Raw genomic sequence first — 23296 nt, 5'->3', positions numbered from 1 at the left:
CATTTGAATTATGGTGCTAGTGAAGAATATTGAAAATGCCACGGCCAGTCCAAAGAGTAAACAAATGGGTCTTATAAGAAGTACAGCAGAATGCTCCTTAGAAGCAAGGACAGCAACTTTTTGAGTCATGTATTTGAACCTGCTGTCAGGAGAGAACAATCCCTGGAGAAGGAGCCTCGTGCTTGGTTAGGTAGCATGAAGATGAAACGGAGGAAGGCCCTTGACCAGATGCATTCGCACAGTGGCTGCAGCATTTGGCTCGAGCAGAGGAACAATTGTGAGGATGGTGCAGGACTGGACAGTGTCAAGTTCTGTTCTACGCAGGGTTGCCGGGAGTCATTACCAACTAGACAGCGCTAAACAATAACATGGTCAGAGCTGCTATTATTACCCCACTGCACTAACAACATCACGTGGCTTCGTTTTGTCATCCTCGAAGCCTATGCTCTTTATCTCATGGCTGCCAGTGTTTTCATAGTCAATTTTGGCAAATTTCTGATACTTTTCCTATCATATTTCAGTACTTAGACTTTTTGATCCATGATAGATAATTTTTTGGGAATGAAATAATAATGAAAAGAAAAGGAGAAAATTGGAAAACACAGTTTCTGTTCAGTTACTAATACTGTAACTAATGATGTTTTAGTTTAACATAGAAAGATTTTACAAAATAATTTTGTTAACATTCACATCACCTAAGAAGTGCTATATCAGACATATTTGCAACTGTATTCCTCAAATATTATTCTACAATAAAACTGACAGTGAACATTACTAAGGATCCCGATGGTCTGGTACAAGAAGTCTACAGATGTGGGAGGGTGACAATATGAGTTAGCACACTGGGTAACATCGAGCCTGGTGACACCACGGTCAGTAAGTGCCAGGGACACCAGGAGACAGAAAGATGCACAGAGGAATATTCCTCTATACACTTTAGCCTGTTGGACACCTTGATTTTGAACCTCTACCCTCTAGACTAAGACAACATGAAACTGTTGTTTAGAGTCACGCTGTTTGAGGTCCTGGAGGTACTTACAGTCTGAGCACTACACTCTAACAAATGAATACAGAGGAGATGCATGAGAGACTCTGCCTCCCTAGAGAGGTCAAAATTGGAGAGGGAAAAATCACCCAAACCCAAAACAAACCTCCCACAGGCTATGAAGGCCTCCAAGCCAATATTCTTGGCTGATTATTTCATAAAGAGCTGATTCTAGTGGAGATTAGAAATAAACACAAGAATCTTAATTCTCAAACCTCTTCATGAAAAGCAAGATCAGTGTTGATTAGAGATCTTTCTAATAAATTACTTCATTGATTTGCAACCGAGAACTAGAAGAGGAACAGAACAGTCTCATATTTGTCTAATCATTCTCTAAAATCTGTTCTTCCCTGACATTTGGGGACAAGAGAGTCCCTTTGATATGGAAATCTGTTTCAGGGTTCATTTACTTTTAAAACGCTCTATGTATTTTGGAGAGCACAAAATTTAATTACAAACTCTTGTGACCTAAAAATGAGAGGATAAATTGTAGACTGGTCATAATATGAATATCTTCCTATCCCACACAATAATCTAGTAAATTTTGAAAATGAGGGATAATGGTCTCCAAATTGAAAAATTGATTGGTTATAGAATGATTTGAGAAAGATTTTTTTCTTTCTTAAAAAGAGAGGAAACAGTGTATAATGACAAACAATGTAGATTTGGAAAGATATTTTACTTTAGTCCTCACTTTCTATTTATTACGTATATGCTTGGAATAACTTAAACAGCATTTTGCAAATTTTCATTTCAAAATTCCTTGTTTTTTCACCTATGTTAATTACAGGCATGGCTATATCTGTAATGTTTTTGAACATCAATAAAAGTAATCTAACTATAATCTAATCAGAAATTAACATTTAACACAATGTCATATTTAATTGACATTCGATTGTGCTATTTAAAAATTTGTTTATTCCATTTTTCACAATTTGTACTTTCTCATAGTTAGCTTCAATGTAATTCCCATTTTACTTACTCCTTTTAAGGTACTGTATTTAACAGTCTCTGTGAAAATGCTGAGCATTTCATTTGCGGTGTTTGTTTGGTAAAGAGTTCAATACTCAGATTGGCCCACTAGCCTTCACTTCACCCTTACACTGACATGAAAGAATGTCAGCAATTCTACAAATTGACATCATCATTTGGGCTAAAGCTGTTCCCATGAGACCTTTACAATTTTAGAAAGAGAAAACATTTGATGATATCGTCAGACAATAAGCTTGTTGCAAATTAACTCCATCATTCATTCAATAAATTCATATCGAATGTAGTGTATATAAAAATTAACTCCATCATTCATTCAATAAATTCATATTTGAATGTAGTGTCTATGCAAGACACTACTAGACACTGGCAGAGTTGTGATACTGTCGTTAGTTTCCACTGAATCGATTCAGAGACCTAGTGACCCCATTTCAATAGAACAAAACACTGCCCACCCTGATTCATCCTCAGAATTATTCCTATCCTGGAGCCCACTGTTGCAGTCCATCTGCTAATCCTTTTTGTTGAGATGTTCCCTTTGGGGACTGACACACTACCAAGCAGAATGTCCTTCTCAAGGCCCTGGTCTCTCTTGAAGATGCGCTTCAAGCACGTGAGGTGAAGAATCTCCGTCCTTCCTCCAGAGGAGCATTCTGCCTATAATCCTTTCAACAAGACTATTTGGTTCTTCTAGGAAACCATGAAAGTTTTTTCAACATTATAATCTAGATGCCTATGGTATTGATATTTATGCATCCCATTTAATTCGTATGACTTCCAATGTCCCTACCGATTCAATTTATCGCACATTCAAATTATTATTGATAGATCTTTGCAGCCATTTCTTCTTATTTTTAATTGTATCACATTGGCAAATGAAGGTCCTAGAAGCTTTGCTTCCTTCACATTTTTGAGACCAGCTCTACTTTGAGGAGGCAACTCACCCTCAGCCTTATTTTGAGTGCCTTCTAATCTGAGACATTCGCTTTCTAATGCTATATCAGACAATGTTCTAATACTATTCATAAGGTTTTGGTGGCTAATTTCTCAAAAATGGACTTTTTCCTTATTTCTACTTTACCTTATTCTAGTACCTTGCCGAAAACTTTTCACCATGGATGGCCGTGAGAGTATTTAACATACGGATGGCATAGCAGCTCGCCTGCCAGCACGGACACCACAGCATTCAAGCCACTGCAGTATAACCAACAGGTAGACGAGTACTCCGGACAACAAAAGCAACTAGACGCTTTCTGGAGCTCCTAGCTTGCTAGAGGAGACCAACAATCAAATAATTGGAATAATATTTGAAGTGAAGTATAGTATTCACCAACATAAGTTTTCAGAGGCAATGGGCCCCAGTTTATGTAGAAACCTGATCTAGGCTCGGGTTTGGAAAGATTTAACTAAGAGAGTGATCTTTAATCTGAAAGAATGAGAAACCAGTTTGGACAAAAGACACGGAGAACAGACTCCAGGCAAAGAATTGGCTTGACAGCAAAAGAATAATGATTTGGAATAAAGAGACAGCGACCCTGGGTCTTAGAGAGATGCAGGAATGGAAAGGAAGACAGAGAGAAAGGGCTCAAGTAGAAAGAAGATATTTTGAAAATGATGATGGCAACATATGTACCAATGTGCTCGACGCAATGGGTGTATGGATGGATTGTGATAAGAGCTGTAAGAGCCCCCAATTAAAAATAAAATAAAAGGATAGCAACAAATGAAATGAGTGTGGCAAAGCTAATAAAAACAAAACTGGGGGAATAAGTTGGGCTGCCAGTCACAGCCCCAGCAGTAAAAAAAAAGAAAATCCTTCTACAGCTTTAAATCTGCACCATTCACCCTTTGTCAAGTGTTTTACATACCTGCCCTCCTTTAATCATCCAGCGGTGGCTGTGAGATAGATATCACTGTCTTCTACCTCTTTAGAAATAATAGGCGCAGAGAGATCGTATATTTTCTATGATTCATAAATGTAGGAGCTAAGAAATACTCTGGCACTAAAGTTTGTTCTTTACACTGCATAGCATCCCCTCTTCATAATTAAATGCTAAAAGAATCAGAAATTAATTTTGTTGCATGCATATTGGGGAACTTCCTTGAATTGGAATTGACTCGATGGGAACTGTCTGGTTCGGTGGAACTATGTGAAGCTACATAGAGCTATGCCAGCCTTAAGGACAGCTAATTCACCAGCTTCTTCTCCGGAGAAAGGGTTTTCTACTCCCATAAAGTGACAGTCTCCTAAACTCACAAGGGCAGTTCTACCCTGGCCTAAAGGTTGCCATGAATCAGCAACAACTGGATATAAGTGAGCAAAGCTTTGCACCAGCCACTTTGATAGTCTTTAATGGATTAATACAGTCATTCAATACAAAATGTATTAACAAGGACTGAGAATATACAGATAAACATAATTGTCCAAGTTAGTCCCCTCACAGAGTTGACATTTTAAAGGGGGGATGCAGACAATTAAAATATAAAGAGACAAGGAAGATGGAGCATTGTAGAGAGTAACTAATAGAAGTAAAGGGAAAAAAAGTCTTTCTAAGTGGCAGCGTGGAAGTAGTCTAGGGAGGGGTTTAGGACACCTCCACTGAGATGTTGAAATTTGAAGAGACACCCAAAGAGCATGAGAAACAAACCAGGTGTCTATCTGAGATGAGAACATCTCAGCAGGAGCAGCCAGCAGCTCACTGAGTAGAAAATGTACGAAACATGTTCAATACATATCAAGGACACTGGGTGACAGGGTGAGGATTCTTGAGGAGGAGAATAATGATATCTGAAGTCAGACAACTAAGGTTTCATCACAGAGATGCCAGTGGCTGCTACAGATTTTGATCCTTACTCTGTGATTGGAAGTCACAGAAAAAGTATGAGCCGAAGAGGCACATATGTGATATGTGTTAACAGAATCATTGTGGATGCTACTGTATATGTGTATAATAGATTCAAAGGGAGCAGGGCAATCAAAGGTTAGAGGCAATTTTGAATACCTAGGCAAGAAACTGAAGGATTGCAGTCTTCAGTATGTATTCTAACTTAATGTCAGGAAGACCAAAATCCTCCCAACTGGCTCAATAGGTGACATCATGATCAATGGAGTAAAGGCTGAGCTTGTCAAGGATTTTGTCTTCCTTGGATCGATAATCGGTGCTCATGGAAGCAGTAGTCAAGAGATCAAAAGACATATTACATTAGGTAAATCTGCTGCATGAGACCTCTTTAAAGTGTTGAAGAACTGGAATGTTACTTTGAGGACTAAGGTTCACCTGTCCCAAGCCATGGCATTCACCATGGCATCATGTGCAAATGGAAGTTGGACATTAAATAAGGGAGAGCATAGATTGGATGCACTTGAATTGTGCTCCTGGAGAAGAATACTGAAAGTACTTTGGACTGGTGAGAAGACAAACCAATCTGTATTAGAAAAAGTGAGGCCACAGTGCTCCTTAGAGGCAAGGATGGCAGGACTTCATCTTACAGGCTTTAGACATATTGTCAGGAGAGACCAGTCCCTGGAGAAGAACATCATGCTTGGTAAAGTAGAGGTGAGATGGAAAAGAAGACCCTCAATGGGATAAACTGACCCAGTGATTGCATCATGGGCTCCGCCCTAGGAACAATTGTGAGGATGGGTCAGAGCCAATTCAATGGCATCTAATGACAACAAGGCTAGAAGTGATGTCGGGTTTCAGAGTATCAATAGCTCTCTTTTCGGGCCCTCCATTTTTTCACTGGCCCTCCACTTTACCAAGCATGATGTCCTTCTCCAGGGACTGGTCTGTCCTGACAGTATGTTCAAAGTCTGTAAAATGACTTGCCATCCCTGCCTCTAAGGATTACTCTGGAATACTTCTTCCAAGACAGATCGTTTGTCTTTCAGCTGTCCATGGTATGTTCAATGTTCTTCTCCAGCATCACAATTCAAGGGCATCAATTCTTCTTCAGTCTTCCTCATTCAATGTCTTCGTGATACATTGAGATAGAAAAGATTAGTGAATACCCGGTCTGGAAAAACATCTTGGATTTTATTTTATATTTGTGGAGTCTGAGATCACTGCGAGACATTCAAGCAAGGATGCCAATAAAGAATCACATTCTTTGAGTTTGAAATTCAGAGTAACTCAAGTCAGAGATAAATATTTGGCAGTCAAAAAATCATAACCGATACTGAAAATCATGTGATTGGATGAGACCCATCTCCTTCATAACTGTATATAGAAAAAACTTCCAAATATAGATCCCTGGAAAATTTGACAATTTACAGACTGATCAGCGAAGGTGGATTGAACAAAGAAAACTGTGAAATAGTGCATAATGGAGCGTGAGGTTCATAATGTTCAATGAGCTAAAACACTTTGCCAGCGGTGGAAGTGTTCAACTGTGTCAAGTTAGTGAGGATTAAGCATTGACTTTTGGTTTCAGTAAAATGTAGATACTGCTGAGAAGCCTAGATGACTTAATGGATTAAGCCTAGGTCACTTAACGCGTAAGTGTTTGGTTGTTAACAAAAGGTTGGTTTGAAAGAGCACATGGCTCTCTCCTATGAGGATTACAGCCTAGAAAACCCTGCTAGGAATTTCTGTTCTGTCACATGATGTCATGGTGCGCGAGAAAGGGCTTGTTGCCGCATAACAACAGCAGAGTATTGGTGATATTGACAAGAATTGTGATGGTAAGTGGAGAATAATAGATCTGATGGGAGTAATTTCACAAAAAGAAAGCCTGAGCATAGGAAATGAGGCCAGCAGTATAGATTCACCTTATAAGACCTTTGCCATGAAAGGAAACTAAACATTGGTGGTGGCCTGGTAGATGGGAAGCTTGGTTAAAAAAACAAGGAGAAATATTTTTAGAGACAGAATAACTGGTCGCATGTTTATTCCTACAGTAGATGTAGGAATGATAATATTGAGCAGGTCAGAAGCAATAGAATTGCATGTGTTCATGGTGGGAAGCCTTTACATAAAGGTAAAGATAGTATAGAAACAGAAGGGAACTGAAATATAAGCTGCTTGACATTTAGGCAAATATACACGTTAGAGAGGGTGGTATTTTGCTTCTTTTTCTCAATAAAATAGCACACAAGGTGAGAGTTGGTAAGCAGAAGGGGATATTTATAAAGATGAGAGGAGAGAAATTGTAAAAGAGTAAATGCACAGTGAAGAAATCAGGAATGCAAAATTACCTGTCCATACAGATTCATTTCATACTCACCCTTCCATGTCAGGCAGCGTTAGTATTAGACCCATTGCATGTATGTGAAAATAGAAGCACATTTTGCCCAAAGCCTCAGGGTTAAGTAGCAGTCAATGTGCCATGTTTTTAAGTGGTAAACGTATAGGTAAGAAACCATTTGCCATTCCAACATACTTCATAAGTAAAATTTATTGCCATTTAATGTAGTCAAAATATTGTGCAAACAGAACCAGTACTTGCTTCCAATTTTCATATTACTCTTGGGAGAAACTCAGAGGTTCCTAAGCAGTGGACAGTAAGTGAAACAATATAATCTCTTTGGTCTTTGGTGGCTGGCTTATATCACTTGGCATGATATTGGTCCATCCCTATGGTAGCATGTATCAGGGTATCATTTCAGCTTAAGGCTGAGTAATACTCCGTTGGAGTTTCCTAGTATGATAAACCATTGAGGTATTTTCAATGGGCGTATGAAATGATCAGGCATGCCTTTTGAAAAAGTATTACTCATAGAATGGAACTAAATGAGTCCGTGGTGGTTAGGAATAGGATGGAGGTTTAAAAACTGGAGGAAAGTGAAAAACATCATTTGGAGACTTGAAGTAGAGCACTTCCTGAGTAATTCATTATGAAGCATGTAGAACCATGTCAAAATATGAAGTTTCTGCTTCCAGAATTGAACTGGATGGATGGCAGATCATTAAGTGACAGAGAACAGGTTTGGGAAATTAAGGACTTCATGTTCTGTAGTACTAATGTGAGGGACTGTGAGCCATCCCAGGGACCATGCTAAATAGTGTTGGCTATACAAGTGTGTTGCTGGACATACAAAATATTAGGCAGGGCTAGAGATGATAATTAAACTATATTGAGGAAAAAAACACACAGCTAAAGAAAAACAAAGACAGTATCTGGGAGAACTTCACATTTAAAGGCTGGGTAGAAGAAGACATGGCTAGAAGCAGACTTGACCGTGACTTGTCAGAAAACTAGGAGGAAATACAGAAGACCGTAGTGTTAAGGCCAATAGACCATTTGAAGGGGAGGGTATGATCAGCAAGGCCAAAGGTTGAGAAGGCACCTGAGAATTAAAATACTCACTCAATACAGAAACGGGAAAACGTTTGTTGACACGGACCAGGATTATTGCTATAAAAAAGTGAAGGCATATGCTACATGGGGATGAGTCAGATGAACTGGAAGTGAGGAAGTTGCTGTGAGACATACAGATACATTTTGAATGACGGCTAGCTGAAAGGAACATGAAAAAGAAGATGACAGTGAGACTGCGGGTGGGAATTCTTCAGGGAGAGAGCGTGAGCTTGTCTGCATATACAAGAAGCAGAGTTACCAGTCAACAAGCAGTCGCTTAATTGTTGGAAATAACAGAGGGACCACGAACAACGTGAGATGGAGAAAGAAGCTAGAATCCGAATCAAAGCAAAAGAGTTTCCCAAGCCGGGACTGTGGAGCAGTGCCCAGCACAAGAGAACCCAGGCGCACAGAGAGGTTTGTGCTCATGCAGTCCGCTGCCCATGTGTTTATTTGTGTTTTACTGCCTTTTTATTCATTTTAAAGAGTATGTTATAAGAATTTTGACTCCTCCTCTCCTTTATCATGCATGTTGCTTGTACTTCAATTTTTTGTGACTCATGATATTCATAAAAGAGGGCTTTAAAGGCTATCTAAAAATGGAATTCAATATAATGTATTTCCCAAAGAAGTTTTCAAGAAGATGAAATTTTAAATCTTTCTATTTTGTCTATTTTTATGTAGAATGATTTTCTTCAGATAGCTTATGAAAGCATTCTTCAAAATATTTTAAAACATTTTGGAAGGTACTCATGATTTTATCTTTAACTTTTGAAGTATGACGCCCTTGGAAGTCACCTTTGTATTAGATTTGAAATAGTACTCTACGCCTAGTCTGCTTCCACCACTACCCACCTCACTTGTTTGGGTTGTGCTTAATTAGAACATGCTGTTCCCCTGTCAGCTGTTAACCTCCTGGCAAAACCAACGGTGCACTGTGATCAAGGAGCGTTTCCTTGTGCGGGATCAAAACTGCCTCTGTATCTGATCGGCTTCTCCATTCTTGCACTGGAAACAAGACAAACGAACTGCTCATCTCTAGCACATGTGCTCCTCTTCTATACGAAGCATTCAGAATGATTCCTGGGTGCATACTTTTGATGGTTTTATTAATTTCTCCATTTAAAGGTATGTGTTAAGGTGCTCATTAGGGTTTTTCTATTCTATGAGATAGTGTCTCTTTGGTCACAAAGTTTGAATTGAAAATTATAAAACAATAACTATCTATTAATGTTTTTGCTGTAAACATTCCAACAGGAATAGCACTGTCAATCTTCTCTCTTAATACTGGGGGTGGTGTTCCTAGTGTCAAATTAAATGTAAGATGAAGTATTAAAAATAATGAAAATACAGCTAGGAAGAAAAATAAAAGTTTTATCTTCTCCAGTATTATTTCTCCAGTAATGAAGTCCTGTTAATAGTGTATTGGATTATTAGGCTGCGCTGAAATGCCTGCAAAGACTAGGGAGAGCAAGGAACAGTTCATTAATTTCTTATTTACAAGAACACGGTCTGATTCAAGTTTTTGGTTGGTTTGGGAGAAATACACTGGGTGTGTTTTATTTGCTTGGGTGGTGTTGGTTTGTTTTCCAACTCAATTTCTACTGAAGATTATTATAAAAGGCATTAATTATCAAGAGCAGCACAAAGTGTTTGTTATTAAAGAATTCTAGATGTCAAAGGTGTCCTTGATTGGAATAAAACTACAGAAAGCCCAGTAAAAATTTGAAGGAATTTTCTGCGAATCAAATATATGTGATTATCTTGTATCCTTATACTTGCTTTCCTTTCTTAAAATCAGAGTCTGAAACTTTTAAACGAAGGTTGTGATTAATTTATATATTACTATTAAAAACACTGTCATGGAGTCAATTCTGACTCATAGCTACTTCATAATTCCAGCATAGACAAAGGCCATATATTTTAAACATTTTTCTGCAGTGTGATACAAAGCCAACCTTCTTCACTCTTTTGTTACCAAGCTCGTTTAAGGAGAAGACCTTCGGGGAATATCTGACATAGTAAAAAGGGCAGATCCAGGTATTATATGCGCCAAACTCAATTGCCATCGAGCCGATGGTGACTCGCAGACTCCAGAGGGCCAGGTAGAGCTGCCCCTGTCAGCTTCCAAGATTATGAGTCTTACGAGAGTGGAAAGCCTCATCTTTCTCCTGCAGAGCAGCTGGTGGTTTCAAACCCTGACCGAAGCCCAACACAGTCATGCCTAAACCACCCTGGCTTCTATTTCTTTCTAAGGAAGCATCAACAAGTTCATGGTAAAAATCTATCATACCAATTCCCTTTTCAATGAAGTTTTTGTGCCCCCATGTACTCTGGAGAAGCCCTGGTGGAGTAGGCTATACCTTGAACTGCTGACCTCAGGCTCAGTGGTTTGAATCCACCAGAAGTTCTTAGAGGAAAATGAACCTGTGTGCTCTACTTTTGTCAGTTTAAAGTCTCAGGAGGGCATTTCTAGTCTGTCCTATATGGTCACCATGCAGTGGAATCGACACAATGAGTTGTTTACAAGGTATGTAGACAGTGGAAGTATTTGATGTTTAGATCGCTCCTTTTGGAAAGAACCCCAGTGGCTCAGTGGGTAAGTGCTTAGTTGCTAACCAAAAGATTGCTGGTTTGAATCCACTAGTACATCTTCCAGAGAGGTTTCTGGCAGTCTGCTTCCAGAAGGAGTGGAGCCTTGGGAACCCTACAGGGCAGTCCTACTCTGTCCATTAGGATCGCTGTGATCCAGAAGTGACTGGACCACATACAACCACTCTGAAAGAAAAGAAATACTCAGGAATAAGCTGTGTCCAGTGGAAGATTTAGTATTCCTTTTTTTAGCAGATCAGAAATAATCAGAAATGAAATAATCGCATTCTAACAAATATGTTGAAAATGTATACAGCTTTTTTTCTGAGGTACAATGGTATTTTGAGTGGTGTGGTGGCCTGAACCTAGAATTTAGAGTTGAAAGAGACCACTGTGATGAAAATAAATAAAACCAAAATTAACCTTATATGGATCTATCTCTGCCTTAACTTGACTAGTCATGTAACTTTCACTGACGCACATGATATATATGAAAGTTTAGTTCATCAGCATTAAGAGACTAGATTATTTGGGAGAATCTCAATATCTTCTCTGGAGGACTGAGTCTAAAGATCCCTGTTCATCATCTATCATTTGCCTTCAAGGCAACTGTTTTTTAATGCACATCCAAATTTGGAGACTCCACAATGGGGAGTAGCATTTGAGGAAGTTTGGAAGGTTCTATGTTGAGACAAGTATAAATAAAAGAACTATTCCTAAACATTTGATAGACGATCATACAAGCAAATTTTACACTAATTTTTTCTGTTTCCAGTGTGTGGAATAAGAACCTGAATACCACTAGGGGGAACACAAAGGGTTTTCAGTTGCACCTGGTAAAATCAAGGGACAATCTATGATCAGAGAAATACAGAAAGAAAATTGAATACTTGCTTCAGTGAGTATAGTGGAGGTCCATTCACGGATGCTTCTAGGACATTATGAAATAGAGTAGGGCTCAGATAAGTGGATATTTCATCTTGGGGTGGTATGACTATGAAATACTACATTGCTCGTAAAGACTCTGGCCCACACTGGGAAGCAGGAAGGAATGTATGTTTACTAAGTACCAACAATGCAACCGACACTTTTTTTGGCATTAGCACTTGGTTACACTTTGAAATAGAATTTTCATTTTATATATAGGGAAATTAAGACTAATATTTACAGATGACAGAAATTAGTTATGCTTTTTATGGGCATACTGCAAATAAACTGGTAAAACTTTGAACCAAACTTAAAGCAGACTATAAAAAACTTGTACTGTTTTCCTTTACATCAATATTTAACTATTATTAATGTGCATAGTTCAATTTATTGCAACTCTTAGCAAACCTATAAGACAGAAAGTTCTAGCTCCCTCAGGGTTTCTGGACCTAAATCTTTATCTGAGCAGATCTCCTGGTATTTTCCCAGGGGAGCAGTGGATGAGTTCAAAATGCACACCTTTCTGTTAGCACCGGGATGCTTAGCTATTACCTCACCTGGGTGCTAAGCCGAATTCCCTTCATACATATTTACAAGTTCGCAAGCAAACCTCTCTGAAGAAAAATGATGAAGTTTCTTTCTCCTATAAAGTTGTACAGCCTTGGACACCCCAAGGGAAGTTCTACTCTGACCTATATGGTCACTATGGATTGGAATCAATTCAATGGCAGTGGATTGTTTTGATTTAAGAAAAGCTTATGTTTAGCAATAACTCTTAAGAGTTGTAATTTGCTGTCAGGTCTACTCCATCCCTAGTGGACTTCTTAGTATCAGAAGAGGATTCTCACCCACAGGACTTTCAATGACTGGTGATTTGGGAGTAGATCGCCAGAACTTTTTCTGCAAGCTATCTTTGAATCAGAACTTTCTTCCAAGCTTGTAGTTAACCGCAGAGCCCTGTTGGACCACCCAGGTACTAAAACTAACTCAACACTTAAAACAAGTCAGTTCTGACTCAGAGAAACCATGTAGGACAGAGAAGAATTGTTCCTGTGGGTTTCTGAGGCTATAACCTTTTGGGGAGCAATGCCCCTTGTCTTTCTCCTGCTGGTGGGTTCTAACTGCTGACCTTGCAGTTTGCAGCCAGGGTGTAGCCCACTACACCACCAGGGCTCCTTCAACTAACTTAAAGTGCCTATGTTTCTTCAACGAATAAGAGCTTTGATTTATGGTAACTAAGGCTTCAGATGCAAATATTCCTGGAAAATATCATTCAGTAATTGACACTGAAACTGGCTTTCCTTAAAGGTTAAACTCAGAGACAGTCACTACGAGAATATGATGTCAACTGCAGCAATTAACAAAGATGAGAGACTGGTGTTTTTTGTTTTCTACTTTATGATTTTCCTACTCTGTAAATATTAGTCTCAATTTCCTTGACTAGAAAGGGGACACTAGTCCTTATCAGTCATGGTGCCAATTGGGAGCAAGTGGACTCAAAGAGTAATTCTGAAAATAAATGTAAATGTCAACTGAATTCTTATTCTGATTTCTTCCTTTCAGAAAAAATAATCCTTGGAGCAAATGGTCAAGAACTAGTTTATCTTAAAAGGCTACCTCTGGCGCACAAGCGAGATGTTGAGCACACGCATGATTCTGGCATACAGGTACAAGTTTTGAATTAATGAAAGGATTTATTGATTTCACATAGCATTTGGATATTGCCTCTTCCTCCAACTCATAAGCAAGCAGAAAGAACTGTGGTCCTCGCTCTGTTTAGGAGGAAGCAACCCTGCTATAGATTAGGAAGCAAAAAAGGAGTAAGCAGAAGTCACCTCACATTTGCCTTCAGAATTCGGCATCGCGTGGGTTCAGCATTGGGTTGTTAACCTAAAGGTCTCTACTTCAAACCCACCTGCTGCTCCCAGGGAGAAAGTTGAGGCGATCAGTCCCTGGATTGATTTACAATCTCAGAAACCCCATGGGAGGTCTGTGAGTTGGAAGTGAATTGACAACAGCAGGCTTTTGGGTGTTGTATTTTAAATTTCCCAGTTTACATGAGAAGTTATATCGACCTTTGGGTCCAAATTTTCAGGCTGAAGCAAGGCAACCTCATTTGTATATTCTTAGGGCAATTTGTTTTCTTCTCATTGCCACGGAGTCGACGGTGACATATAGTGACCCTACAGGACAGGGTAGAACTGGCCCTGTGAGTTTCCCAGACCGTCACTCTTAACTGGTGCCAATTGCTACATCTTTCCTCTAGGAGCAGATAGCAGTTTTGAACTGCAGTCCTTGTGGTTAACAGCCCAACTCATAAGCACTAGGCCACCAGAGCTCCTTTTGCTTTCTTAGTAATCTGATAACGTAGTTTTTTCACTTCTCTTTACATGTTCTGCAACAAATCTGGACAAATTTGACAGGTACAAAAAAGGCCTCTGGATTTGTGGCTTACAACGGTATTTACTCATGTCAAAATATTTAAAATATTTGCTTAAAACTAATGAATATTTATCATATATGCACTTATAGTGACTGTCCTGGAAGCTAGGTGGTTTTCTTTTCCCCGTTATTGCAAAATACCCCAGGTGGATGTCCTTAGTACTTCTCCTTGTTCTGATGGTCGCGGCTGTGGCATGGATTCTGAGTCAGGGCAGCCCCCTGTGAACAGGGTAGAACTGCTGCTTAGGGCTGAGCTTTTGGAAGCACATCATGGGCCAGTCTACCAAGTGTCTCTGAATAGCTTAAAAATCAACCTTTCAACTAGTAGAGGAGTTCTTTACTCTTCCCCACAACGCCCAGGGTTTCTCATTAGGCACTGGCATTCGCGGCAGCAGGCTTTCATGTGACACATGTGATCAGGGGTATGTGTCCCAGCAAACTCTGGAAGTGGAAACCTTTCCCAGGAACGCAACTTTTTTTTCCTTTTCACTTAGAGCAATCAACCTTCCTATTTCCTCACATCTCAGGTTGTTCAGTCATAAAAAAGTTTTCAGTGTTCCAATTGGTCCCATTGAGACCTTTTTTCTTTTTCCCATGGCTTGAGATGGTAGAAAAACAACTGTCTATTTTTGCCTTCTTGGAAATAATTTCTCCAGGAATTCCCTCTGCTCCTGTTCTCGCCTTCTGAAGCCGCTTTCTTCCTACATGTTGGTACCTCGCTTAAACAGGAAACCAGCTTTCCACCACTTATTTTGCTTTTCTTTCTTGCTTATCTCTCCTGCCACTTATTATTGTCTTAAGATTTCATCAAGGCCGATATTAAAATGTTACATTAAAAAATATAAAATGATATATATGAACTGTGAAAAGAATTGTATGAGCCCCAATAAATTGTAAAAAAAAATATATATATATATATATATAAAATGAACTTGGAGGAACCTTTAGTGGCACAAAATTTTTAGAAGTACTGGGGGAAAAAACCTTGGACATGTGTCAAATGGACACAGGAGTGAGCTGAAAGACCCACAGAGATCAGACTGGGTCAAATTGAGTAAAAACTTAAATGATATAGTAGTAGTAGTATTGATGCCCTTGAATTATGATAGTGTTGAATGATATTGAACATCCTATGGGTGGCCCAACACTAACTATCTATCTTGGAAGTAGTACAGCCAGAATTCTCCTTAGAATCATGGGTGGTATGACCATGTCCCATGCATTTGGACGTATCATCAGGAGAGACCGGTCCATGGATAAGGACAGCATCCTTGGCAAAGTAAAAGGCAGTGAGAAAGAAGTCTAGGCCGGTGGACTAGAGAAACAAATCCAGTACCCCTCATATATGTATAAGTGAGAGTTTTATATCAAGAAGTAATCACATTATTAAGAAAACATCCCTGCCCATTCCACCTCGAGTCTGTAAGTTTAATACTGGTGCTTAAGTGCCTCTTGAGACTCACATAGGAACAAGCAATGATGCAGAATACAGGAAGACCACAGGGCAGTGAGTGCAAAGTCCACATGGATCCAAGTCGGTGGAAACGTGGTGGGCTTTGGCAGCTCTCAGGGTGGCCAGCACACAGGAAGGTGAAGGCAGAGAAAAGGAGGGCGCTCCCAGGACTCTCCTTATGAGAAGGCCACACCCACAAGAAGGCACCATCAGGCTGTGACCTGATTGACAGTTTGGAAACCACCCGACACTTTTATGTTCTCAGAAGTTGACATAAATTTACCTAAATACCACAAGTTGGATTGACACAGCGGCTGCAAAAACGCACTGGAGCATAGCAACAATGGTGAGGATGGACCAGGCCTGGGCAGTGCTTCATTCTGTGGGAGAGAGAGTCACTATGAGCAGATCTACTGCACCTAACAATAACTCACAGATCCTCACCAAATGTATAGAGATGTGTCCCCATTGGTATAAACAAATGATTGAGTAAATAAACAAAACATGGGGTGGAAAGAAGCATAGACAAACCCTCTATATGGAAGAATCCAAATAAGTTCTGTAGAAACGTTTCTTCAAGGAGATGAGCAAAGCCCTTAAGTCCTTGTTGTGAGCTGCATGCAGTTGCATCCTGCCCAAGCGTACAGAATCTACAGCCATAAGAAGACAATTCAAAAGATCTGTGGGGAAAAACATATTTAATCCTATTTTCCCCAATTTTTAAGGGTGTGTGTGTGTATGTGAAGGGTCTGGAGACTAAGTCCCTTGCTGTCAAGTTGATCCTGACCCACAGAGACCCCGTAGGAGTAGAAGGGTTCCACAGCATTTTCAAAGCTGGGAATCGTTTCAGAAGCAGACTGCCCCAACCGTCTCCTTCTGAGGCTGGTGGTTCCTCTGTCAGCCGTCAGGTTAACAATTCAGCTGCACCACCGGTGTTTATATGCATATTTATCTCTTTTGATGTACATTTATCTGTCTCTATCTAGCTACAGAAAATTGATCTATATACCGAAACTCCATAGGATGGAAAGAAAAAAATAAAATAAGTGGTATAAATATGGATGAAGGGGAAATGTGCATTTTCCAATTTATTTTATTTTACAACTAGGAAAAAAGGTAATAACTTAAAAAGAAAATATTCCATATAGTATAAACTCTATTATGAATTCAATGTTATCAATATTTATAGTTTTTACTAGAAAGACTACTTTTACAGGGCCATAGGAGACCTTTAAAATTCCTTTCCGATCCACTACTGGCGCAGATACACACAAAATCGACATTGTTTTACAGGAAGCTTATGAAGAAGAATTGATGTATGAACTAGTGCTAAATAGAAAAACCATAATACTTCATCTCGTAAGAACAAGGTAAGTTCTATTGTGATGAAATATTTTATAGATGTGGTCAAAAGTAACTCAACTTTAGTAAAGATTGATAGTGACCAAGTTATAGCTATCTATAGGTAAACTAATTTCATATTAGTCTATATCAGTCTATTTTATATCTTTAGAGTTCAGCATTTTTAGTTTCTCTTTTGATGTAAATTTCCATGCAATGAAATTAAAAAATTGTTAGTGTATATCCAATTAATCTTGATAAATGTATGCAGCCGGGTTACCCAAATTCCTACAAAAACATAGAACCATAACTCCAGAAAATTTGGTCATTCTTTCTCATCAACTTCCCTTAAGGCCTATCAACATCTGTTTCTTTTCATATCATAGGTTAATTTTGCCTGTTCTGAAAATCATTATAAATGGAATCACATGAGTAGTAATGTTTTGTGAAAGATTTCTTTATTTCATGATAATGTTATTGTAATTTATACACACTCTGACCTGCAACAGAAGTGTGATTCTTTTATCTTTCAAGTAATATTCCATTGTATAAGTATACTAGAATTTATCCATTTTCCTACTGATAACACCAGGGTTGTGTTCTATAGGAATTATACAAGTCTTGTTATAGACATATATTTTTGCTGAATATATTTGGTGAATATGAAGGAGTAGAATTTCTGGGTCATATCATATATCTATATTCAGCTTTATAACAAACTATCCTACCCTTTTCCCAAGTAGTTATACAATGTTACAGAATTACCAATAATGTGTAAGAATATAGGTTGTTCCATATCTTCTCCATCACTTGTTGTTGACAATCTTTAAAAATTTTTAGCTATATTGATGGGTTTGTGGTGATATTTTTAATTTAATGTCCTGTTGAGAACTTTCTCATGTGCTTATCAGCCATTTATACATCTTCTTTTTTGAAACTCTTTAAATCATTGTTCTTTTTTTGTTGTTATCTTACTATGGTTGAGTTGGAGATTTTTGTACAACCAGCCTTTTCTCAAATATAATTTTTGATAATATCTTCCTCCAGTCTACTACGTGTCCATTCGTTATCCTCTTCTTCTTTTTAAATGGTTTTATTAAGGGCTCATAGGGGGATGTACACCTCTCATCACAATCCATGCACACATCCATTGCGCCAAGCATATCTGCGCAGTTACTGCCATTGTCATTCGTTATCTTCCTGTAGTACTTTCTAATTTGAAAATAGTGTAATTTATCATATCCAACACCCATGTTTAATTTGACTACTCATTTTTCTTTTTGAGGAGTTGCAATTTTCTATAGATTTTAGAGATCATTCCAGGTCTGATATGTCATGGCCAAAAATATTTTCCTAGTCTGTGGAACCTTTTAAAAAAAATTTTGATGAAGTTTTTGATGCACACAAATCTTTTCTTTTCAGGAGGCCCCAGTAATCCACTTTATCTTCTGCTGTATGTGTTTCATTATGCCTGATAATGTGTTTTGCCATACATTAGGGCTCAAAGAGGAGTAGTATTTAAGTGTAGGGCTGCTAACCTTGAGGTTAGCTGTTCAAAACTACCAGACACTTTGCCAGCAAAAGATAGGGCTCTCTGCTCCTGTAAAGAGTGACAGTCTAGGGAACTAAACGCAGGGGCTGTTCTTCACTGCCTTATAGAGTCACCATGCATCAGAATTGACTCAATGGCAGTGAATTTATTTGTTTGTTTTGAGTGTCTTTCAATTTGGACCTATTTTCTCACTGATGATCTTCATAGCTTTAGGAACTACATTTCAGTATTCAATCCATCTTTCATTTATTTTTGCATATAAAGTATGGGTCCTGTTTCATTCTTCTGCAACTCAAAATCAAAATTTTGCCAGCACCATTTGTTGAAGAGACTTTGTTTCTTCTCCATTAAGTGTATTTTGATTCTTTGTTGAAAATCATGTGTCTGTAGGTGTATGGACTTTCTGGGTTCTTTAATCTGTTTCATTGGTCTATGTATCTATCACTGGCTTGAGTGCAATCGCTGCGTAGTAGTTTTTGAGGTTGGGAAGTTAGAGGCCTCTTACTTTATTCTTCTTCTTTAAAAAAATGCTTTATTTATCCTAGCAATTTTTCCTTTCCATAGAAAGTTTGTGATTAGTTTTCTATTTTAAAAAATGGTGGTAGTATCTGGATATGAATTACATTATATTTAGAGACTGTTCTATGCATTATTGACATTTTCACAATGTCATGTCTTCCTATCCTTGAACATGGAATTTACTTCCATTTTTTAAGGCTCTTTCTGTTTTCCTGTAGTAGTATTTTATAGTTTTCCTTGTATATGTCCTTCTTTCTCTGGTTAGATTTATTCCTAAATATTTTATCTTTAGGGTGGCTATTATAAATGGCATTGCTTTCTTGATTTCTTTTTGAGAGCTCTCTTTTTTAATATATGAATCTAATGGATATTTATATGTTGATCTTATATCCTGCCACATTGTTTAATAGTCAAAATCCAAGATTTTCCAGTCAAATATATGCAATTTTCCACACATACAATTACATCAAAGGCAAATACACAAAGTTTTATTTCTTCTTTGCGAATTTAGGAGCTTTTGATTTTTTTTTTTTTGGTTCCTTTTGGTCCAATAGCTCTGACTAAGGCTTCCATCAAAATACAGAATGAGTGGTAATAATGGGCACCCTTGTCTGATTTCTATTTATAAGATAAATGCTTTCAGTTTCTTCCCATTGAGGGAGAGGTTGACCATTGTTTTTGCATAGATGGCCTGTATTATGTTGATTCATTTTCTTTCTCTTCCTATTTTGTTGATAGGTTTAAGAGGAATAAGTGTCATATATTTTTTCTGTATCAATTGACATGATGATGCAGTTATTCCCTTTGTTTTATTTTGTATGGTGGATTACATAGTTTTTCTGAAGATGAACCGTTCTTGTATACTTCCTTCTTCTCTGCCATTGAATCAATTATGGCTGTTGGTGACCCTATAGGACAAAGTAGACCTGTCCCTGTGAATTTACAAGATTGTAACTCCATGGGAGTAGAAAGCCTCATTTTTCTCCCATGGAGCTGGTGGTGGTTTCAAACTGCTGACCTTGCAGTTTACAGTGTAACAAGTAACTACAACACCACCAGGGATCCTAACTCATCGTGGGATATCTGATCTGAATCCCCCTTGATCATGATGTACTCTTTTTTGTTTTTGGTTATTTTGTTGGGTTCTGAGAAGCCCTTGATTAGTAGTGGGCTATGTGTTGGGCTGTCAACAACAAAGTATAAAGGTACCAGCCAAGAGGTGGGAGAAAGATGAGGCTTTCTGTCCCCATAAGGAGTTACAAGCTTGGGAAGGCCACAGGAGCAGTTCGTTCTTGTCCTTGAGGGTTGTGATAAGTGAGAACTGTATGGATGGCAGTGAGTTTGGTTTGGTTTTTCTTGGATTCTGTTGGCTAGGATTTTCTTTAAAATTTTGGCATGTGTAGTCATAAGGTGTAATGGTCCATATATTTCTATTCTGGAAATGTATTTGTTTAGTTTGGTACCAGGGTTATGCTGATTTTGTAAAATTAGTTTGGGGAGTTGAATTTGTGTCAGTTCTCTGAATGCTTGCTAGACTTTTCAATTGAAGCTATTTGGTCTTGGACATTTTTCATTGCAAAATTTTAATGACATGATGTGTTTCTTATTTTGTTATGGGTCTGCTGAAGTTTCTACATCACTCTGTGTTAAAGTAGGTAGGTAGTGTGTCTAGGAATTTACTAGCGTGTGGTCTTTTCTAGTATTGTGTTATTATCTTTTTTCTTTCAAATGAATCTGGAGTAATGTCACCTATTTCTTGTCTGTGGTATTTGCATTGTCTCCTTTTCTCTTGTTACATTTGATAGTGTTGCCAGATGCCATCAAGTTGCTTCTGATGTTATATAGCAACCGTGTGTACGACGGAGTGAGACACTGCTCACTCCTGTGGCAGCCTCACCGTCCTCCTTTTGTTTGAGGCCACTGTTAGAGCTACAATGTCAACCCACGCTGCCGGGAACGGTCCTCTTTTTCAGTGCCTCTGCCCTTTGTCAAGTTTCGGGCCCTCCTCCAGTACTGCTCTCTCCTGAAAACGTGTCCAAAATTTACCAGTCGGTCGTTCATTTTGTTAATCCTTTCGAAGAACCAGCTTCTTGCCTTGTTGATTATTTTCTATTGTTTTTCTGTTTTCTGATTCATTTATTTCTGCTCAACTATTTGTGTTTTACTTTTTCCTGCCAATTGAAGGTTTATTTTGCTCTTGCAATTATTGAAGATGTTGAGTAAAGCTCATTATTTTGGACTTTTTCCTTTACAGACGTGTGTGTTTATTACTATAAATTGTCTTCTGGACACTTCTTTTGCTTTGCCCAAAGGTTTCTGTACGTTGTATTTTCATTCTTATTTATTTTAAGACATTTTAAAATTTCACTACTTATTTCTTCAGTTACATCGTAGGCTTTAAGTATTGTGCAATTTCCACGATCTCCTATTGTTGATTTGTAATTTTATATTACTGTGGTCTGAGAAAAGTGTTTAGTATCCTAATGTTTTTAAGTTTTTAACGCTCATTTTATGGCCTAACATATAGCCTAGTCTAGAAAATGTTCCAGTGTGCACTGGGAAAATAAATGTATGTGGTGCCGATGTTGGGTGGAGTATTCTGTATATGTCTAAGAGGTCAGTCAAGTCAATGAATTGTGTTATATTCAATCCTATATATTGATCGTATAGCAATGGATTGAATGGTAGCCCCTGCCTCCTAGGTGAAGATGTGGAGTTGGCCGCATCATGTGGGAAGAGTTGACCCCATCAGATGGAGTAAAAAGGGATAGTAACTAACAAATCAAAACATAAACTACATAAACATGCACACAAGTAACAAAACCAACAAACAACCTTTCCCCATGCATACATGCAAACACCGAGCCAAAACTAACAGCTGCTCTCTCTCCTTCAGCCACCAATGGTGCTGGGGCAGGGTCTGCACAGGTTGTGCATGACAGAATGCCAGTCTAGAGTGCATAGCATGACTTCTCTGGTCATGAGAGGATTTGGGGAAGAAAGGGATGATTCCACCTCTGTTGTTCCATGTCACTGCACTTGTGGTTTACCCACACAACAAAAGAACAAGGAGAAAAACACAAACAGAAATCCCCAAATCCAAAATCAGAATTGGCCACTACTTTTCATCAAGGCCTCCTCTCTGCAGCTGACATCTGTGGTTGCCAATCATCGTGCTCAGCAGGATTGTTCTATCCTTCTGTGGCATTGGTATAGTTTATCAACTCAAAAGCAACAAGAATGAAAACCAAACACAAACAAACCTTCAACCTGTCCTCCTACTCCGGACCCACGATAACCCCAGGGTCAGACAGACTCTGTGTAAGCTGAGTGCTGGAGGTCAGAGCTAAGTGGTAAATCCCAGCCTTCACTGCCACCCTGCCAAGAAGGGATTTGTTGATCTCTGTCCCCTTCAGCCTCTGGGGTGGGGTGGGGAGGTGTGAGGACCAGTGGGATCAAGTTTTCCCTTCCATAGCCTCCCATGTTATACAGTGATTCAGTCAGGTCTACTCTGCTTTCAGAGGACGCACGTTTTGCTGGGGATGTGCAGGAAGAAGTGCAACCATAGGCTCGGGTGACTAGATCGGAACCTGTGTATTCTTCCATTAATGCAGCAGGTGTGGGGAATACGGAGTTGGCCCCCCTCTCTCGGTTAGGTGCCCCAGAGGTTGTTCTGCATTGTGGGAGGGGTTACTTGACACATGGTTAATCATTTGAGAATTAGCTGTTCCTCTTGAGCTCTCTGTGTGGTTTCCATCCTTTAATTTTCTTTGTGGTTTTTGCTTATTTATTTTTAATTCCTTAGAGATTCATGGCCTGAGATTTTCCTCAATATCTGCTTTTTCACATCATTTTTGATGAATCCGTGAAGAACATCTGTGGAAGGTGCCATCACCGCTGGAAGTCTGCACTTAATTTAAAAATATATATTGCTGATTTTGTTAAGGATTTTATAACGACGTTAATGGCAGATTTTAGCATGTTTTGGGTAATGTCTTCTTCATTTGTGCAATGCTAAAGTTTGGCTTAAAAATGAGTGAAGATGGGTTTCCTTTTCTACATTTTTTGAAGCAAAACTATTTTTGCTGTCAAAGCTATTTCTTTTTTTCTAACCTATGACAAAATTCACAAAGGA

General features: G+C 38.7%; 1 protein-coding gene across 1 annotated transcript in view; it reads left to right on the top strand.

Moving 5' to 3' along the window:
- The first annotated feature begins 9411 nt into the window (after positions 1–9411).
- The window catches only part of ADAM7 (ADAM metallopeptidase domain 7), a 68968-nt gene continuing 55083 nt past the window's right edge, over positions 9412–23296 (top strand). Inside the window, exons 1-3 of the mRNA XM_075557207.1 lie at positions 9412–9463; positions 13418–13521; positions 17043–17119. Coding sequence (XP_075413322.1) covers positions 9412–9463; positions 13418–13521; positions 17043–17119 — 233 coding nt within the window. The remainder of the gene's footprint in view (positions 9464–13417; positions 13522–17042; positions 17120–23296) is intronic.

The sequence above is a fragment of the Tenrec ecaudatus genome, chromosome 8, assembly GCF_050624435.1.
Source record: "Tenrec ecaudatus isolate mTenEca1 chromosome 8, mTenEca1.hap1, whole genome shotgun sequence".
NCBI lineage: Eukaryota > Metazoa > Chordata > Mammalia > Afrosoricida > Tenrecidae > Tenrec > Tenrec ecaudatus.
The sequence above is the reverse complement of the archived record's forward strand: the minus strand, read 5'-3'. Positions and strand labels throughout refer to the sequence as shown.